A 14,923-nucleotide genomic window follows, 5' to 3' on the forward strand; every position below is an offset into this window, starting at 1 on the left:
GAAAAAGCCAAGGTTAACAAAATCACAAGAAAATAGGGATTGGGAACAGGCAAGAGGGATTGGTGGTTCGACAGAGCTGTGCCAATGATTCGTGCCAGACAATCTATTACTGGAATACCCTAGAATGCATGGCTTGACATGAATCACAGGCATCTCCATCATGATCTACACCAAGGTTCCAAACGCAGTGACCGTGCCACCAAACACAAGCATACACCTCTTCCATTGGTTACATCTTTAGTTCTTAATGGGGGTAGCATATGAAGAGAGTGAAAAAGAAGACAATGTTTAAAAACCAAGTGGCACCCAGCACAACCTTATAGACCTAGGCTGCAGCCACACCAGAGTGCCCAGGTTGCACAACTCTCTTTCGCCTCCAATCAGCCAAATCAAAAGATAAGCATCTATTAGAAAACGTTTGATAATTAGAATCTGTTTTAGGGTCGAGACAAGGGAGCGTTACCAGGGCAATGGGAAGTAAGGGGACGCATAGGTTTTAATCATTAGTCATGCAGCGGTCAGAGCATTTCAAATAATGAAATAGGTTTTTATGTAATGCTTAATGTCGGGCACCAGCATCTAAGTGCAGGACCGGGTATACAACCAGTGCTGCTAGGCGCTATCTTGTTTCCAAGAGAAGTGCGTTTTCGCAGAGATATCTTCCCAGCCCATTTAGTCAAAGATGTAAGCTTCTGTTTTGTGTACCATTTCTAATGTAATAAAAACGAATTTACTAAAAACAGTCTCTATTTTAGATTGCTAGTATCTCGGCAACAATCATTTCAAATGTTCATTTAAAACCAACAGAGGTACTGCCTAGAGCTCAGAGGTAACAATATTCAAGTATACAGAATATAAAGGAGACAAAGAACAATTGCGGAGTGAGTGGTTTGCCTGGTCTGAAAACCTGGCACGCACAAGTTACTGCTGCTGATCCTTGTTCAAATGCAAAATGTTGAGGCTGCAATTGTTTGGAATCTGTAACGGCAGTGTGAGAAAAATATAATTGCAACTTGAATTGGATGGCTCATCCTGCACTTGTGAAGCACTGATGCATTATTCATGAAAATGTTTCATGTTTTTTTATCACTAATATCTTTTGTAAATCAGGCCCTTAAAAACACAAAGAAAATAATACGAAAATGGGTGTGTGCCGACTGAGGTAGATCATATTGATTTGCCCCAGGAGAGAAATATCCATTGAAACTACTCTAGCAGATTCAGTAACAGACCTCAGACTATGATTCAGTCTCAACTCCCTTATCACTTTATTTGAAACGGTGATCACAATGGAAGTCATGGTGGCTACGAGCAAGTGAGGACATGGCAACGTGTACTACCAGTGTGAACAACCAGCATTTTATTGCATTGGAGAATGCTATGTCAGTATTTAGTACCGACTACACCACATTTTTATTGTCCGTCTCAACAGACATGGAATGATATGGAATGATGGAATAACAGTTCATGTAAGGAGTGAGTTTCATGTATGCCTTTTTAAACAAAACAAAGAACGGATTTCTGGCAGTACATACACATGAAGCACCATGCTAACAGTCTGGACTGTACCATTTTCATCAAGGCTTATGGGTAGAAAAGATTTTTCAAAAATTAGACTCACTTATTTGCAATTGCAGTAAGGGTTGAATGGCAACCTTTGTTTGGGTATTTCAATCAAAGTGATGTAGGAAAGTGCAACACATTCTGCATGCTAGATATACAAGAAATATCTGAAAACCACAGAACTCGGAAATGATGGCAGCTGAAGTCTAACAACTCTTCAAAGTGCCGAGATTCAGATGAGCTTTCAACTTTGCCAATAGTGGGCAGTCCTAAGGACTACTAGCGAAGTGCATTATTTACAGTATGAACAGCTCTGATCTGCCTCTATAGGTTATATTTTGTTGTCCGCATTGTTCTACAGGAGCCTGGGTTTTGTCTGTTTTCTTACTGCACTTTAAATGCGAAATTACAACACGATGTACATTTGAGCAACTTTCAGGGACACGGAAGGCAGCATGACTCATTCCTAACAGCAATTAACCTGATACATGGTGCTACTTTTCATAATGTAGGATTTTTTTGGGGAGAAAAAACACATGTAACAAATTGTCTTTACATCTTGGCACCTGTAAAGTGTTTTATACAAAAAAAGTTTAATAGATTGACACTCCCCGTTATTATTCACTACTTCACTGATAAACTTTGAAAGTGTAACCCTTAAACGTATCATGCAACATCTTTACTGCAGCAGGAGTAAACACTTTCAACAATTTATTTTCAAATGTATGAATTTTTTCTTTTTTAAAGACAGCCGCAAATGGCAGTGGTAATATTACATATGATGTGGGAAAGTATCAAAACCTGCGTAACACAAAAACTGTACAAAATGCTTTGATCAATGATAGATCAATAAATGGTCAGCTATGTTACAATGTATAAGCAAGTCAGGGATGTACTCCCGCATGTCAGCAAATGTCATCCAATTTTCTTAAAGCAAGGATAACTAATAAAATACATCGGCAGCGTATTCTGAAACTCCATTACATACAGTAGTTTGTTTTTCTTCAAAGCTATTTTAAGTATAGATAATTATGAAGTAGTTGCACAGAAAGCAAGGTGTTTGAAGAACAGGTATGCATTAACTCCTTTCTAAGGAATATCGATAAAAGAATGCCCCTTTACCCTCCCCAATAAAGACTGAGACTCTTACAGACACATTGGGATACATATGTACAACAAAACAAACTCTGCCCAAAATAAGTAACTATAATCTGAAGAGGTGAAGTATCAGGATGGCGTAAATTAAAGAGAAAATAGCTGTAAGTGAAGTCTGAGATTTCTCAGTGGATCGCCATTAAGGGTGCAATATCAGCAAAATACGTGAAATCAAATGGTTGTATTTTGTTCCTCCTGTTTTCCGAGTAAGCATGCAAGACATACAACAAAGTGCAACCGAGTGAAATGTACTTTTACTTAATCATTCCTTAAAGGTTTAAACTGAGGTATGTGTACTAACAGTTTTTCATGCTGTTGTCTTTACTCAAATCTACACATGCTGAAAATGAACTTATCTTCCAGCTTTACACCCCCTTTTGAATACAACCAGCAATGGATTTTGCTTAGAAATAACAGGATCGGTTCTTGAGATCCCATTTAGCTTCTTTTTGCACAAAAGGAAGCTGCCTGAATAGAATTTTTTTTAAAAAATGGTTTTCAAATTGCCAGGCTACTCGTGAATTTTCATTTTTTTTTTAAACAGGAAACATAGCTGCGATGAAAGGGAACTGCCTGCCAAGACTGAAGTACCAAAGCGTGTGTGGACAAGAGTGTTATTCCCTTTAAAATGGAAAGGCAAATTACATACCTAGCTAACAAATAAAACTGATATGGAGGCAAGAAATAAAACAGCAACAAACATTTCAAAGTTCTAACCCACAACTGGCATACAAGATTTTAGAAATCCTTACCAGTGTACTGTTGGAATAGCAGGATGTATTTTGGTTACATTTTAGGAGCATTTCTGTTGCTCACTGTGAAAAACTATCTTTTTATGGCACCAAGCATTTCTGGAATGTACAGCAATGTACATTTGATGCTCAGACTGTTACTGTGTGAACTTCTTCTAAAAAGGCTCCCAAGTTTACACCTTAACTAAAATGAATTAATTCTCAAAAAAGTATCTAATTGGGTCACTAGGGAGAGCGAGGATTTAAAATAAAAAATAAAACTTTGGTGCATTTATCTATTGGCCTTTTGAACGTACTTTAACAAAGGAGCAGTTCTGTTTCAGATACAGCAATAGCCTATTGACTTGTCACTTCACTGTACATTCTTCCACCTCCTTTGATCAACAATAAGAGTATATTTGGTTTCATCAGAGAATGCATATAACAGAAAACAAAATTTACCTTTGTGTAACCTCTTTGGTAATTTGTGAGAAAAGGGACAGTAGAAAATATAAATTAGATATAAAATAAAGTCTTGGTGGAGGTGAAATACAAAATATAGTCCTACATAAATAAGGAAAAGTATGAAAAACATTTTCAGAGAAAAATGAACAAAATAAAGACTTAAAGACTGTGGTGCATGGAGCAGTGATCCAGCTGGCTGTGTGCAGTGTTTTCTTCATAGTATTCTACAATGTTAAAAGACAAGCTTCAGTTCATACATTTTCTGTCTTTTACTGTTAGCTCTTGATACCGGCTGGCACAATTCTTCACACCCAAGTTAAGAACTATTTCGAATGTACAGATTTACATTATTTGACACATGATTAGGCTCAATTCCTATTACTGCCAATTACAAGAATAACCTGTATCTACCTTCCAGATTAAAACCAGAAAACTATGTGCGTTAATACCAAGACAACCACCAAGTGTAGAATGGTGTATTAATTGGCTTATTTGTAACCTATGTTAGGAATGCCGTCGGAAGAAAACGCCTGTGGGGTTGGGGGGCATCTTGATCAGCCAAGAATCTGGCTAAATTCGCCGACTGGAAGATAATTCCTGTAGTCACCAACAAACTGTCCTTGAAGTTATTTATTAATCTTAGGAAATATTTGGTGACCAAGTGCTGGCTGTTTTGTTGTGCTGCTGGTTTTGCTTGTGATCCAGTTACTGCAAACCAAAAATACTGCTTTGTGGAATTAATTAACCTGCAGTGAATCATACAATGTTCCTATGCTTGTGTGTCACTTATTCGCATTTGTGCAGTACTTAAATATTGTTGGTGGTCCATCCTCATTGGGTATAGTGCAGCTGTGGGCACATGTGCATACTACAAAAAAAAATAACATGGAATGAATGACGAACTCCAAACAAGTAAATGACATTCTGCTTCACGAAACAAACACACCTATTAAAATCCATCATGAAGCACAAATTTGCAGCCTCAAAGAGGCCTTGGGCCTGAGCAGAGGCCTGAGGTCAGAACCGAAAATGATGTGGTAAAAGCGAGAAATTAAAATGCAATACATTAAAATGTTTGGGATAACCATTCTGCCTCCTGTCGTCGCAAACCCTTAGACATATAGAGTGCTCCCCATTCGAAATGGAAGCAACATAATTTGATTAAAGGCAGTGATAATCAGTTAACATGCAGTACTGTGCAAATACGTTGTCCACTGGAATCCTTAAAATCTGAGCAAAGGTTTGACTTGCATCCATAAAGTTCATGCTTATTTAGAAATCTTCAATATCCATGGTGATAGGACTGCAGTCAAGTTCTGCTGCTAAGTTTGAACAAGTATATCAGTTGAGCAAATTTACACCACTGATGTTGACTGTAGCGAGGAAATCCCCGAAGTACCAAACAAGTCCATCCAATGCACAGAGTACAAATTCCTTTTTTTCAACAAAAAGTAGAAAAATCAAAAATACTCCCAAATGGGATACTTGATGGCACTAAGTGTTAACATGTCAGAATTGTCAAAATGGACTGCGAAACCTCCAGGCTGTACAATAATGGACCAATATCGCAGCAAGATTTGACTTCGGTTTCCAATCTTCCTTTTTACGAACAGTGAAAATGTGCATATTCATTGCAGGTCCTCATTTACAGGCTCATCTTCATAATCTCTGTCTGTGTCAAATTCTGGACTGTGATTGGCTGTTGTCACCAAGGAGAGTGGCCCTTCATTCTCATCTGGATCCAATGGCTCTTCTTTGACATGTATGTTATGCCTAAAACAATAAAAAGGAATTGCTTAAAACAACACTATTCCCAAAAGACTTTAGTTTGATCGCCCATTGTAAGGCAAAGCACCATCATGACGCATATTTGCATGCAAAAAATTGATAATCCACACGATTGATTGCAATTGTATTCACAAACATGGAGGTTTTCCTCACCAAAGCGAAATGGTTAAGATGTGCTGCTAAATATTTGAAATAAACACCAGGAAAGTGGGACAGTGAATTGTCAGGTTAATAAGCTCAGGAAGAGCAGGCAAATCATTCCTTGCTGTGTGTTCTGCTGTTCTAGTTAACATGCAGAACCTGCGAGCCAAGTCCCAAGAGGACGACCCCATGTAAGGGTCCGTCATTAATCAACTTCAAGCCAACATAGCAGAGAGAGAGACTAGAATACATGCTTTAAACTCAAAATGAATGCATATCTTTAAAGAAAGACATGCCCTGCCATGGGACACAAATGGAGAGGAAAAGGGCTTTCTCACGACAACAATGTGATACGAAAGCTGTGTCCTAACAAGAATATGAAGGCCGCCAGCTGTAAACAAGCGAAAACATGATTTCCTGCCCGTGGTGGTCAAAGGTATGAAAGTCAGGGGATGAAATCTGCCAAAGATCTCATAAAACCCATAGATGAATAGGCCGCTGTGGAATGTGGGTTGAAGACCCGACCGCACACAATTGATAGCCACTGAAAACGCTCTTTTTGATATGTACTTTAAAACTTTGCTAAACACAAATGAACTTTAAGACTGCGCTTTGTTTCTTAAAGGCTTGCACAGAAGTTTATGTGATGCTTATGAAGGCCATGTGCTTTATTTAGGCTAGACCACTGCGACAGTCTGCATGTGAACCCTCAACCGGGCAAGATTTTGGAACGGTCAGACATGAAGATACTTCAAACTAAATCCTTCTAATGAGTGTTTTTTTCAGCAATTTTTTTTTTTTACAAATTTTAGATATTTAGAGAGGATTGCTTACCATATGAAAAAATGAAGATGTCTTCAGGGAAATTTTTTATCTCTTTCTATCCCTATAAATGCGGGGAATGTAGAGTCTAAATCCTCTTTTCACTCTGCATGCACTAAATATACTTCTAAAAAACGTGATCAATTTCCTGGATTCCCAGTCTCCCTTTGACAGGAATCCTCGTGGGATGAGGTACCTGCCAAGCAGCAAATACATGCAGGAGTGGCTTACACGATGCACCACCTTGTTTATGCTCCTGGCCTCTCGATAGGTGCCACTACATTCACTTTCTAATAATAAAGTTAAAGCCATTTTTCACTTGTTGTGCTAGAGTTGTACAGTTTGTGTTACTTACTTTTCATTACCGGTCCTGCTTTCTTGGATTCTAGCCATTGTCTTATGTTCTCCTTCCCAGCCTACAGTATACAGCACTCAACGCATGCAGTAAAAAAGCTGCCAATTTCCTCCCTGGCTGTAGTAACTAAGAAAGTTCCAAATGACAAGACCTAGTAACAGTAATGGAAGGAAGAATGCATAGCATGTTGCCTTCCAGTAAAATAGCGCTGATTAATATGTAGGACAGAGGTAAGACTGACTGAGGTGACTGGATACCAGGGGAGTTGCTAGGTCTGGAAAAAACCCGGGGCTACGCTCATGTTGGAAGTGTTGAGACTGGGGGCTAGCTAGTCTTTTGGCTGTAGCTCCTGAGATTCTATCCGGGGCTACAACCAAAAGATCAGGGGTTATAGCCCCCTTAGCCCCACCGTAGCAATGCCCCTGCTGGATACATGACCAATACAATTAATAATAGTGACGGCTGTAATCAACATCTCTAGAGCAAGGTAGATTATATGGTAGCAAGATTATTACTGCTACTATAATGCATGGGATGTCAAAAATGTTCCTCCAAAAAATCCTAGGTTTACAATTTTGTTTCTTTTGCCGTCTCTAGGCAGGGAGCAGGGAATCTGTATAGAAGCATGTATGCTGAAATTAATACTCTTCTTTTATACAATACCAGAGTTCTTTTGATATGGACTGCAGGAGCAGACAATGGGCCTCATTTTGAGGTCGGCGGTAACCCACCAAGGGTACTGGCGGGTTCCCACCGACCTCATAACACCATTTCCGCCACCTGATATCCCAGTGCCACTGGGATATTACAAGTCCCGGCAGACCAGAAGTCAGGCGGCGGGAACTGTAAGTCCCCAATGGGGACACATTAGCACCAGCACTGTTGCTAATGGTGCTTCCATGAAAATCATGCCTGCAGGGGCTGCCTCCTGCAGGCATTCTCCTCGTCTGGCAGTCCGGAATGGGTGCAGGTACATTGCTACCGGCACCCTTATTTCTGGACCACCAGACTCGTAATGAGGCCCAATGTATTGAAATACAATATACAATAGATGGAATCGCAAATAAATAAACAGTTTGAAATGTCTAGTTACTTATGCATGGCTTTCATTGCACTGTGTACAAAGACTTCCGGATTTCAAAATGCTATATTTCATAGCAACAATGCCACCCCACATTGTAATCCACTGGTGTTACATTACAGGAGTATTAAGAGATTGACGAACAGTGATAGCTCTTGGGTGCAGTCTTGCTCAGCAGCAGAAATGTTAGTGACAGGACTACTGCAGAGCATGGCACTGCTACCGCCGTGCGAGAAGCAGAGCAGTGCCCAGCAAAAGGCAAGTCATAATTACAGGCCTACTGCAAATCTCTCAACCATTTAAATCGCCAGGGTGGGTCAGCGCCATTTAAAGTCAATGTGCAATTATAAAAGCCTGAACTGAGTGAAATGCGGCTGACATCTGCTGAATTTGAATGAATTGAGAGATATGACTACTTGCAACTACAAAACTGAGGCCTGGTACATAAAAAGCAGCATCACACTTGGCAGAAGGTAAAATAAAGGTTTTTTTTTTTTGTTAATTCGTAGCACAGAAAAAGGAATGAAAACAAAGCATTACTGTCTCCCAATCACCCTGCTCATTAAATCACAAGTGTAAATGTGAAACTGAAGCAGCCCTGGAAAAACCTGGAGAAGTGGAATCGTTCGTCATACCACTAGTACAACAGAATGGTCAACACGAGTACCTACAGATAACTGATCATAACTGATCATGTGGAGAACACATGTTAAGGAATTGGCAACTTGTACATGGTGGGAAGTGTGCACCCCAACCACATGGAAATACTCATGAATGTTTTCCCTTGTAAAAAGTTCAATACTGCCCCCATAACCGGTGCTAAAACTGTAGTTTGCATCAACAGCCTAATGTCTAGCAAACAGAACTGTATCTACGTTCTTCTAAAAAAAAAAATTAAAACAATGAAGACTGGAGACCACTTCAGAGGTGTTCCCTTCGAGCCAAATCAATTCTAATAGGTCTACAGAATGCATGCATACAATTTGAGAGCAGGTTAAGGACTTTTGGTTTATCCACTAAGCGCACCTCTCCAGCCTTATTGTTGCAACTTTGTTGCCCAATTATCTATGCGGTTTCAGTACCAACACTCTCCTGTTGGTCTTTATGCAGAGATTAATTTGCAACTTTGTTGTCCACGTCAATAGCTCCTCAACTGAAAACGATATGCCCTTTGTTTTGCTTTTCATTATATTTCAGGAATTTTACCAATATCTAGATGTTGTTGGCGCACAAATAAAGCCATGCCAATGCAATCCACCCATGCAATTGAGGTCCAGGGGAATGACTGGCTCTTTTGGGCATAATATAACTGTACAGAACCGTATCAGCATGTAGGTCTACATAAAACGAAATGGCACAAGCAGGCCATAGGGTGATCATTTATTTGCATATTATTAGATTGCTTTGCTATTATTATGCCCTTTAAGAATGCTTGGAAAAACATAAAATGTTCAATCAGTGAGCACATATGTCTAGGAATTGGTAATAAATCATGTAGGCTGAGCATCTCTCGATGGCCATAGAGTCCAAACTACAGCTGGTCCTGAGCAGCAGACACTCTGCTTTCCTTTCATCTGGGAGAGGCCATTTAGAGTAAGCAAACAGTAAACAACCCAACCGAGGCCAGGTTTCCCTTTCCTTGCAACCGAGCAACCAGTCAGGATTAAGTTTGGTATCCTGAAGCTGGTTAGATTGCTTTGTACTCTACCAAGAGGAGTATAAATGGACGCCAGAGTACAGAGTCACAGAACCAATATTAAATCACCCCCTTTGGCTACAGCAAATGCCCTAGACGTGGATTAACACCAATTGATCATGTTTGATCTAGTCTAGGTGTTAACATTGCATACTTTTAAAAGGTCAGATACTCCTCCAGTGTAATTACATCAGCAAATAAGTATTCTGTACTTATATTGGGAGTATCCGAATTGTATTAAAGTCTTTTAACAATGTGCACACCTAATTATGTTAACAGGCCTTTAGAAATGTTTGAAACTGCGAAATGAAAGAATATGATGCTAAGTTTACACACATTTCAATTTTCATGTAAATCCAACAAGTGAAAGCAAAAGCAAATCCCAGCCTTACCAGCCGCCTGGCAAACTACCAGTTTAGCTAAACACAGAAGCCAAAGACACTGTATGTCGTCTTAAATTTCACTGTGCCTTCAAAGTAATTTGAATCCAAGTGTTTCTAGATTTGGATGGGAAAATGTTCATTAGCATATGGATTTTAATTAGCATCTCAGATAACCAGATTTTAGTTTTCAAATAGGTTATTCTATTTTAAATTCGGTCAATAAAGCCGGAATAAAACCTGTACAAACATACAATAAAATCATCACCATATTTCCAGAACAAAGAAAAATGCAATGAAAAACACTAAAAGAAATGGAAATAAAAAATGTGCAGATGATGCATTTTTCATTTGCATTTTTTTGGAGAGGTGGCCTGAACATTTCCAGGAGGATGTGCTGCTGCGTGTGTGATGCAGTCATCAGAATGGGAGCACGTATGGCGCTCACTGTGCACCCATAATGCAGATAAAGGTTATGTGCTTTTTTTACCCTCCCCCGGCCTCCCCCCCAGGTACAGAGCTCATGACATTGCAATCCTACCTGATGAAATGGCATTCATTTAAGGAAACAACTCTACAGACTCAGTCCTACTAGCTTTTTAGAGATCATTGACCTGCACCAATGGATTTTCCCCATTAGTAAATAACGCCAATAGTTCTTGTGAAAGCAAACAACACTGGTGAAGACAAAACTAAATTACAACTGCCATCACTAAGATTCAATATAGGTTGATACAATCGCCATAGGGGCACAATGTGCTGCTTAGAAACCACCCTGTCCTAGTAATCATATGGGTCACCATAACACCATATACAAAATATAATTGCAGTGATAGGGAGACTTCAGTAAAGGTCCTCCTGGCTGCAAGTAAAAAGCAGAACATTTAGTGGACCTCTAGAAACACAACAGAAGCCACAGAAACTGAATTCAGCCCGGATATTAAGTGGCATGCCAATGAGAAACCTAATTTATAATATATACCCTGGTTGTAGAAGGTCAGAGCCACACAGAAAATACCCGTTCATCAGTAAGACTGAGTATCTATGAGTACATAAATTCACTCCACCACAACAAAACTCTACACCCCTCAAACCACCCTGCCTGCACATCTCACGGATTGTTCACAAATGTTTCTTAGAAAGCTTTAGATACCTTTTCCAGCAAATATTTGGTCATGTCTCTCCCTAAAGACCATTCTCAAATCGGATGCATATACTAGTGTATGTAGATTGCAAACTTAGCATTTTAAACTTTTTCAGCTCTAGTATTTGATTACACCTCATTTGGTCTTCTTGGTGAAATCGGGCAGCACCTTGAAACCACTAAACGCTGTTTCCTTCTGTCTTGCTACATCACAGAGTACTCCTGCCCTCTTTCTGGAATGTCTCAACCCTGCCAGACTGTGCATATGACATTAATACCATCAGGGAATCTGGTAGAAAGACGGATCCCCTTCAAATCTGTCTGCTCAGGATGGATTCATTGCCCATCACCAATGATGTTGCAAAGAAGGACTGACTTGCCTCCGTTAGGTTTTGAGCACATTTAATTTTGTGAAGACCCAAAAACCTCCACATAGCTGCTCTGATCTGTTCTTGAAATTCGCAAACCTATTCCAAATGCATGATGGAATTGTCCCCATGGGTTTTTACAGACACCAACAGCATCTCAAACGCCCCCCTCCGACACCCCACACATATCCTTATTGCATGAAATCCTTGCCTGCACTAGTCCTGCTTTGCACCTAAAGTATCAAGCCTGTTCCCAACATTCTAGGAGTATTTTGGGTGATTTTTTTTTGACATGCAGGGTGAAGAGCACAATACAAGAAATTGGGGCATACATCATTGTAGGGTAACCGGCACCGCACACAAGGAACAGCACTATATATATGCTAAGTCTCACTACCAGAGGTTTCCGATTGGGCACCTACCGATGACCGTATAGGCATTGCCAGGAATGCCTGCAACCAAAACCAAGTGTCCTTAGGTCTATTAATTGATGGAAGCATGGCAGTATTGTTGGGGTGGTCAGGAAGGGTCCCCATGATCACAGAGAGTTTATGCTGCATGCACCATATTGATGACTGTGGGCAGTGAGCTAATTGGGCATGAGGTTGCAATTTTATATAGAGAGTGATGCTAATTATGGATGGGAGATGTTACTTCAGTGTCACTGTTGGTCTAGAAATTGATACATATTTGGTTTCATGCGTGCAGAAAGATAAAATGTTAAACCCTCCAAATGTAAAAACAAACATATATGCACAATAATAAATAAATAAATAATACAAATACATGGGAAATTCATAAAACTTGCAACAGAATCAAAATGCACTTTGACTATTAAATTGACTGTCAGGTTTTCAGAAGGCAGAGGGGCCGGTGAATGAGTAACTTCAACACCTTTTCGGTTAGCAGCTGCAAAATGAATTTTTTGGAAGCAGGGACATTCTGGTTTTTTGGGCTGGCAGCATTGACGGAAGAAAGAAGGTGTCATCTAGTAAAACTGTCCGTTTGCAAACCGGATGAAGGCTTGTGATTGAACAGTTCCGCAAAAGGAACACATGTAATCTCGTTCATTGTACTGAAGTCGCATAGAGGGGGTTGACCACTTTCTTAGACCGGCAATAAAGATGAGGACTGGTCAATTGTTTTTACAGGTTGAAACTAGAGGCTGTATGTGCTTGAGTGGTGGTCACATAAATTAGTATGTCTCAAGAGGAGCCAAGAGTGTGGGGCAGATGAGATCACAATCATTAGTTCAAAGAAAAACCTGTTTATTCAGGCCTTCCTAGTATTGGTAAAATATCCAAGCAGACCATGGGCAAGCACACTAGGTTAAAAGGCCCTAAGCCAGCTGTTACTCAGTAATGAATTATGTTATATGTGAATGTTTCATTGTACCATGATGTCACAACCTACCACGGATCAATCCCCAGTAAAGGCGGACTTCGAACACAGGCTGGAGATGGCTGTAAAGATTGTCAGTGATCGATGAGAAAGAATGAATTTGCATAATGCTTCTGTACATTTTTTGACCAATCATTTCTGGGGGAGGATTGTAATCGGGGAGCATTTTAACTGTTATAAAATTGTATAAAATGCGTCAACTGATGTGGTTTGTTGAAACCTATGTTAGAGTGTTCCTACAACACCATCTAACTGCTCCCCAGATGTTTGTGCAATAAATTTGCTTCATGTACAAAACGTGTACTTGTTCATTGGGTGGTGGACACGGTTTGGGCTGAGGTAATTAGGGAGCCGCCCCTACAGTATACATTAATTCTCTCACTGGTGAAGACCAGGTCTCCCACCCACTCCAAGTGCGACAGGCCAGGCTCTACTTCCAATGCCGTAGAATACACTTCTTGGCCACTACACAGGCAACGTAAAACAACCTACGTGTAGTTATCGACACTTTCCCAATATCACCCAGCAAATATTGTATACGAGACGTGGGCAGAATAACCACAATATCCCATAAGTCCCAGCCACCCTCTCCCTGAGCAACAAATGGGCACTTCCAAAACATATCTAAGTTAGCTGGAGATTTCAGACATTTCACGCAAGTGTCAGTAGAACCCTGGGATGAATTTAGCCATTTTAGCTGGTATATAGTTTAGATGATTCAGAATCTGAAATTGGATCCATCTATATCTGGCACACATTGATACTTCTTTCGTAAGATGAAAGCATCTCTGCCACTGTACATCAGAGAGTTCAAAGTACAGGTCTGTCTCCCATTACAAGCGTATAGAAATTTTAGCAGACTGATTAGCCTGTGTGAGACTATAAAATGTAGAAACCAGTCGCCTAGATTCACCCACTGCAACAATTGCTTCTATACATGAATGGGACGCTGACTCCTGGGGGAATGACGGCCACAGCCACCAGCAGCTCTCATGTGGAATTATTGCAGTATTTTGATGGGATTATTCCCATGTTTATTTTTAAATTTAGTTAATGTCACAAACTCCCCATCTGGAAATAAATCACCCAACGTCAACTGCACACACACCATCCGTCCAGTATTTTCTTTTTTTAAATCAACGTCAAATGAAGGGGCAAGGCCTGGGAAATTCCATTACATTTCTGTGATATGGGACAGATATCCACAGCCTGCAAAAGACACTGGACCATGCATTCACTGTAGTACGCACCGGATCAAATGTATTTGTCACTAAGGATGAGCACTTTGAGATCAGTAGAAGTCCCCAGTCTTTCCAGTTGTAACTGCACTAACTCCAAACCACAAGAGTACCAAAAATCAGCAAGCTGTGCCTGGGCCACCACATAATACAATTCAAAAGCGGGTGCTGCCAGTCCTCGCCGCACATACGACTCGATTAGTTTCTGCCAGTTAATCCTGGCCTCACCTGACCCCCAGAGGAATTCAATAATCATCGATCGCACTGCCTTGAAGAAGGCCCTGCCAGGCCAAAAAGCTATGTTACAAAAGAGGTATAACAGGTGAGAGAGAACTATAATTGTTTACGAGGGAAAGTCACCCATACATCTAGATTGGAAGCATAGCCCAGACCTCCAATTTTGTAGAAAGATACGGCCGAAATTCACCATATTTATCGATGTAAAGGGATTCCTGCATTCTAGAAATAGTGATACCAAGAGTATTAAACCAGGAGTCTACCCATCAAAACGCCAGTAGGTCAGCAAAGGGTGGGTGTAGATAGCATCTGTCAGAGGGAACAACTCTAAATTAGTCCTCTTGATCTTGTACCCAGA

General features: G+C 40.2%; 1 protein-coding gene across 18 annotated transcripts in view; it reads right to left on the reverse strand.

Moving 5' to 3' along the window:
* Positions 1-1,244: 1,244 nt before the first annotated feature.
* Positions 1,245-14,923, reverse strand: part of FOXP1 (forkhead box P1) — a 1,926,958-nt gene continuing 1,913,279 nt past the window's right edge. For all 18 annotated transcript variants that reach the window (XM_069643824.1, XM_069643828.1, XM_069643826.1 and 15 more), the window contains one exon: positions 1,245-5,687. In XM_069643824.1, coding sequence (XP_069499925.1) covers positions 5,543-5,687 — 145 coding nt within the window. In that variant the 3' untranslated portion in view covers positions 1,245-5,542. The remainder of the gene's footprint in view (positions 5,688-14,923) is intronic.

The sequence above is a fragment of the Ambystoma mexicanum genome, chromosome 2p (assembly GCF_040938575.1).
Source record: "Ambystoma mexicanum isolate Mex_15411 chromosome 2p, UKY_AmexF1_1, whole genome shotgun sequence".
NCBI classification, from domain to species: Eukaryota; Metazoa; Chordata; class Amphibia; order Caudata; family Ambystomatidae; genus Ambystoma; species Ambystoma mexicanum.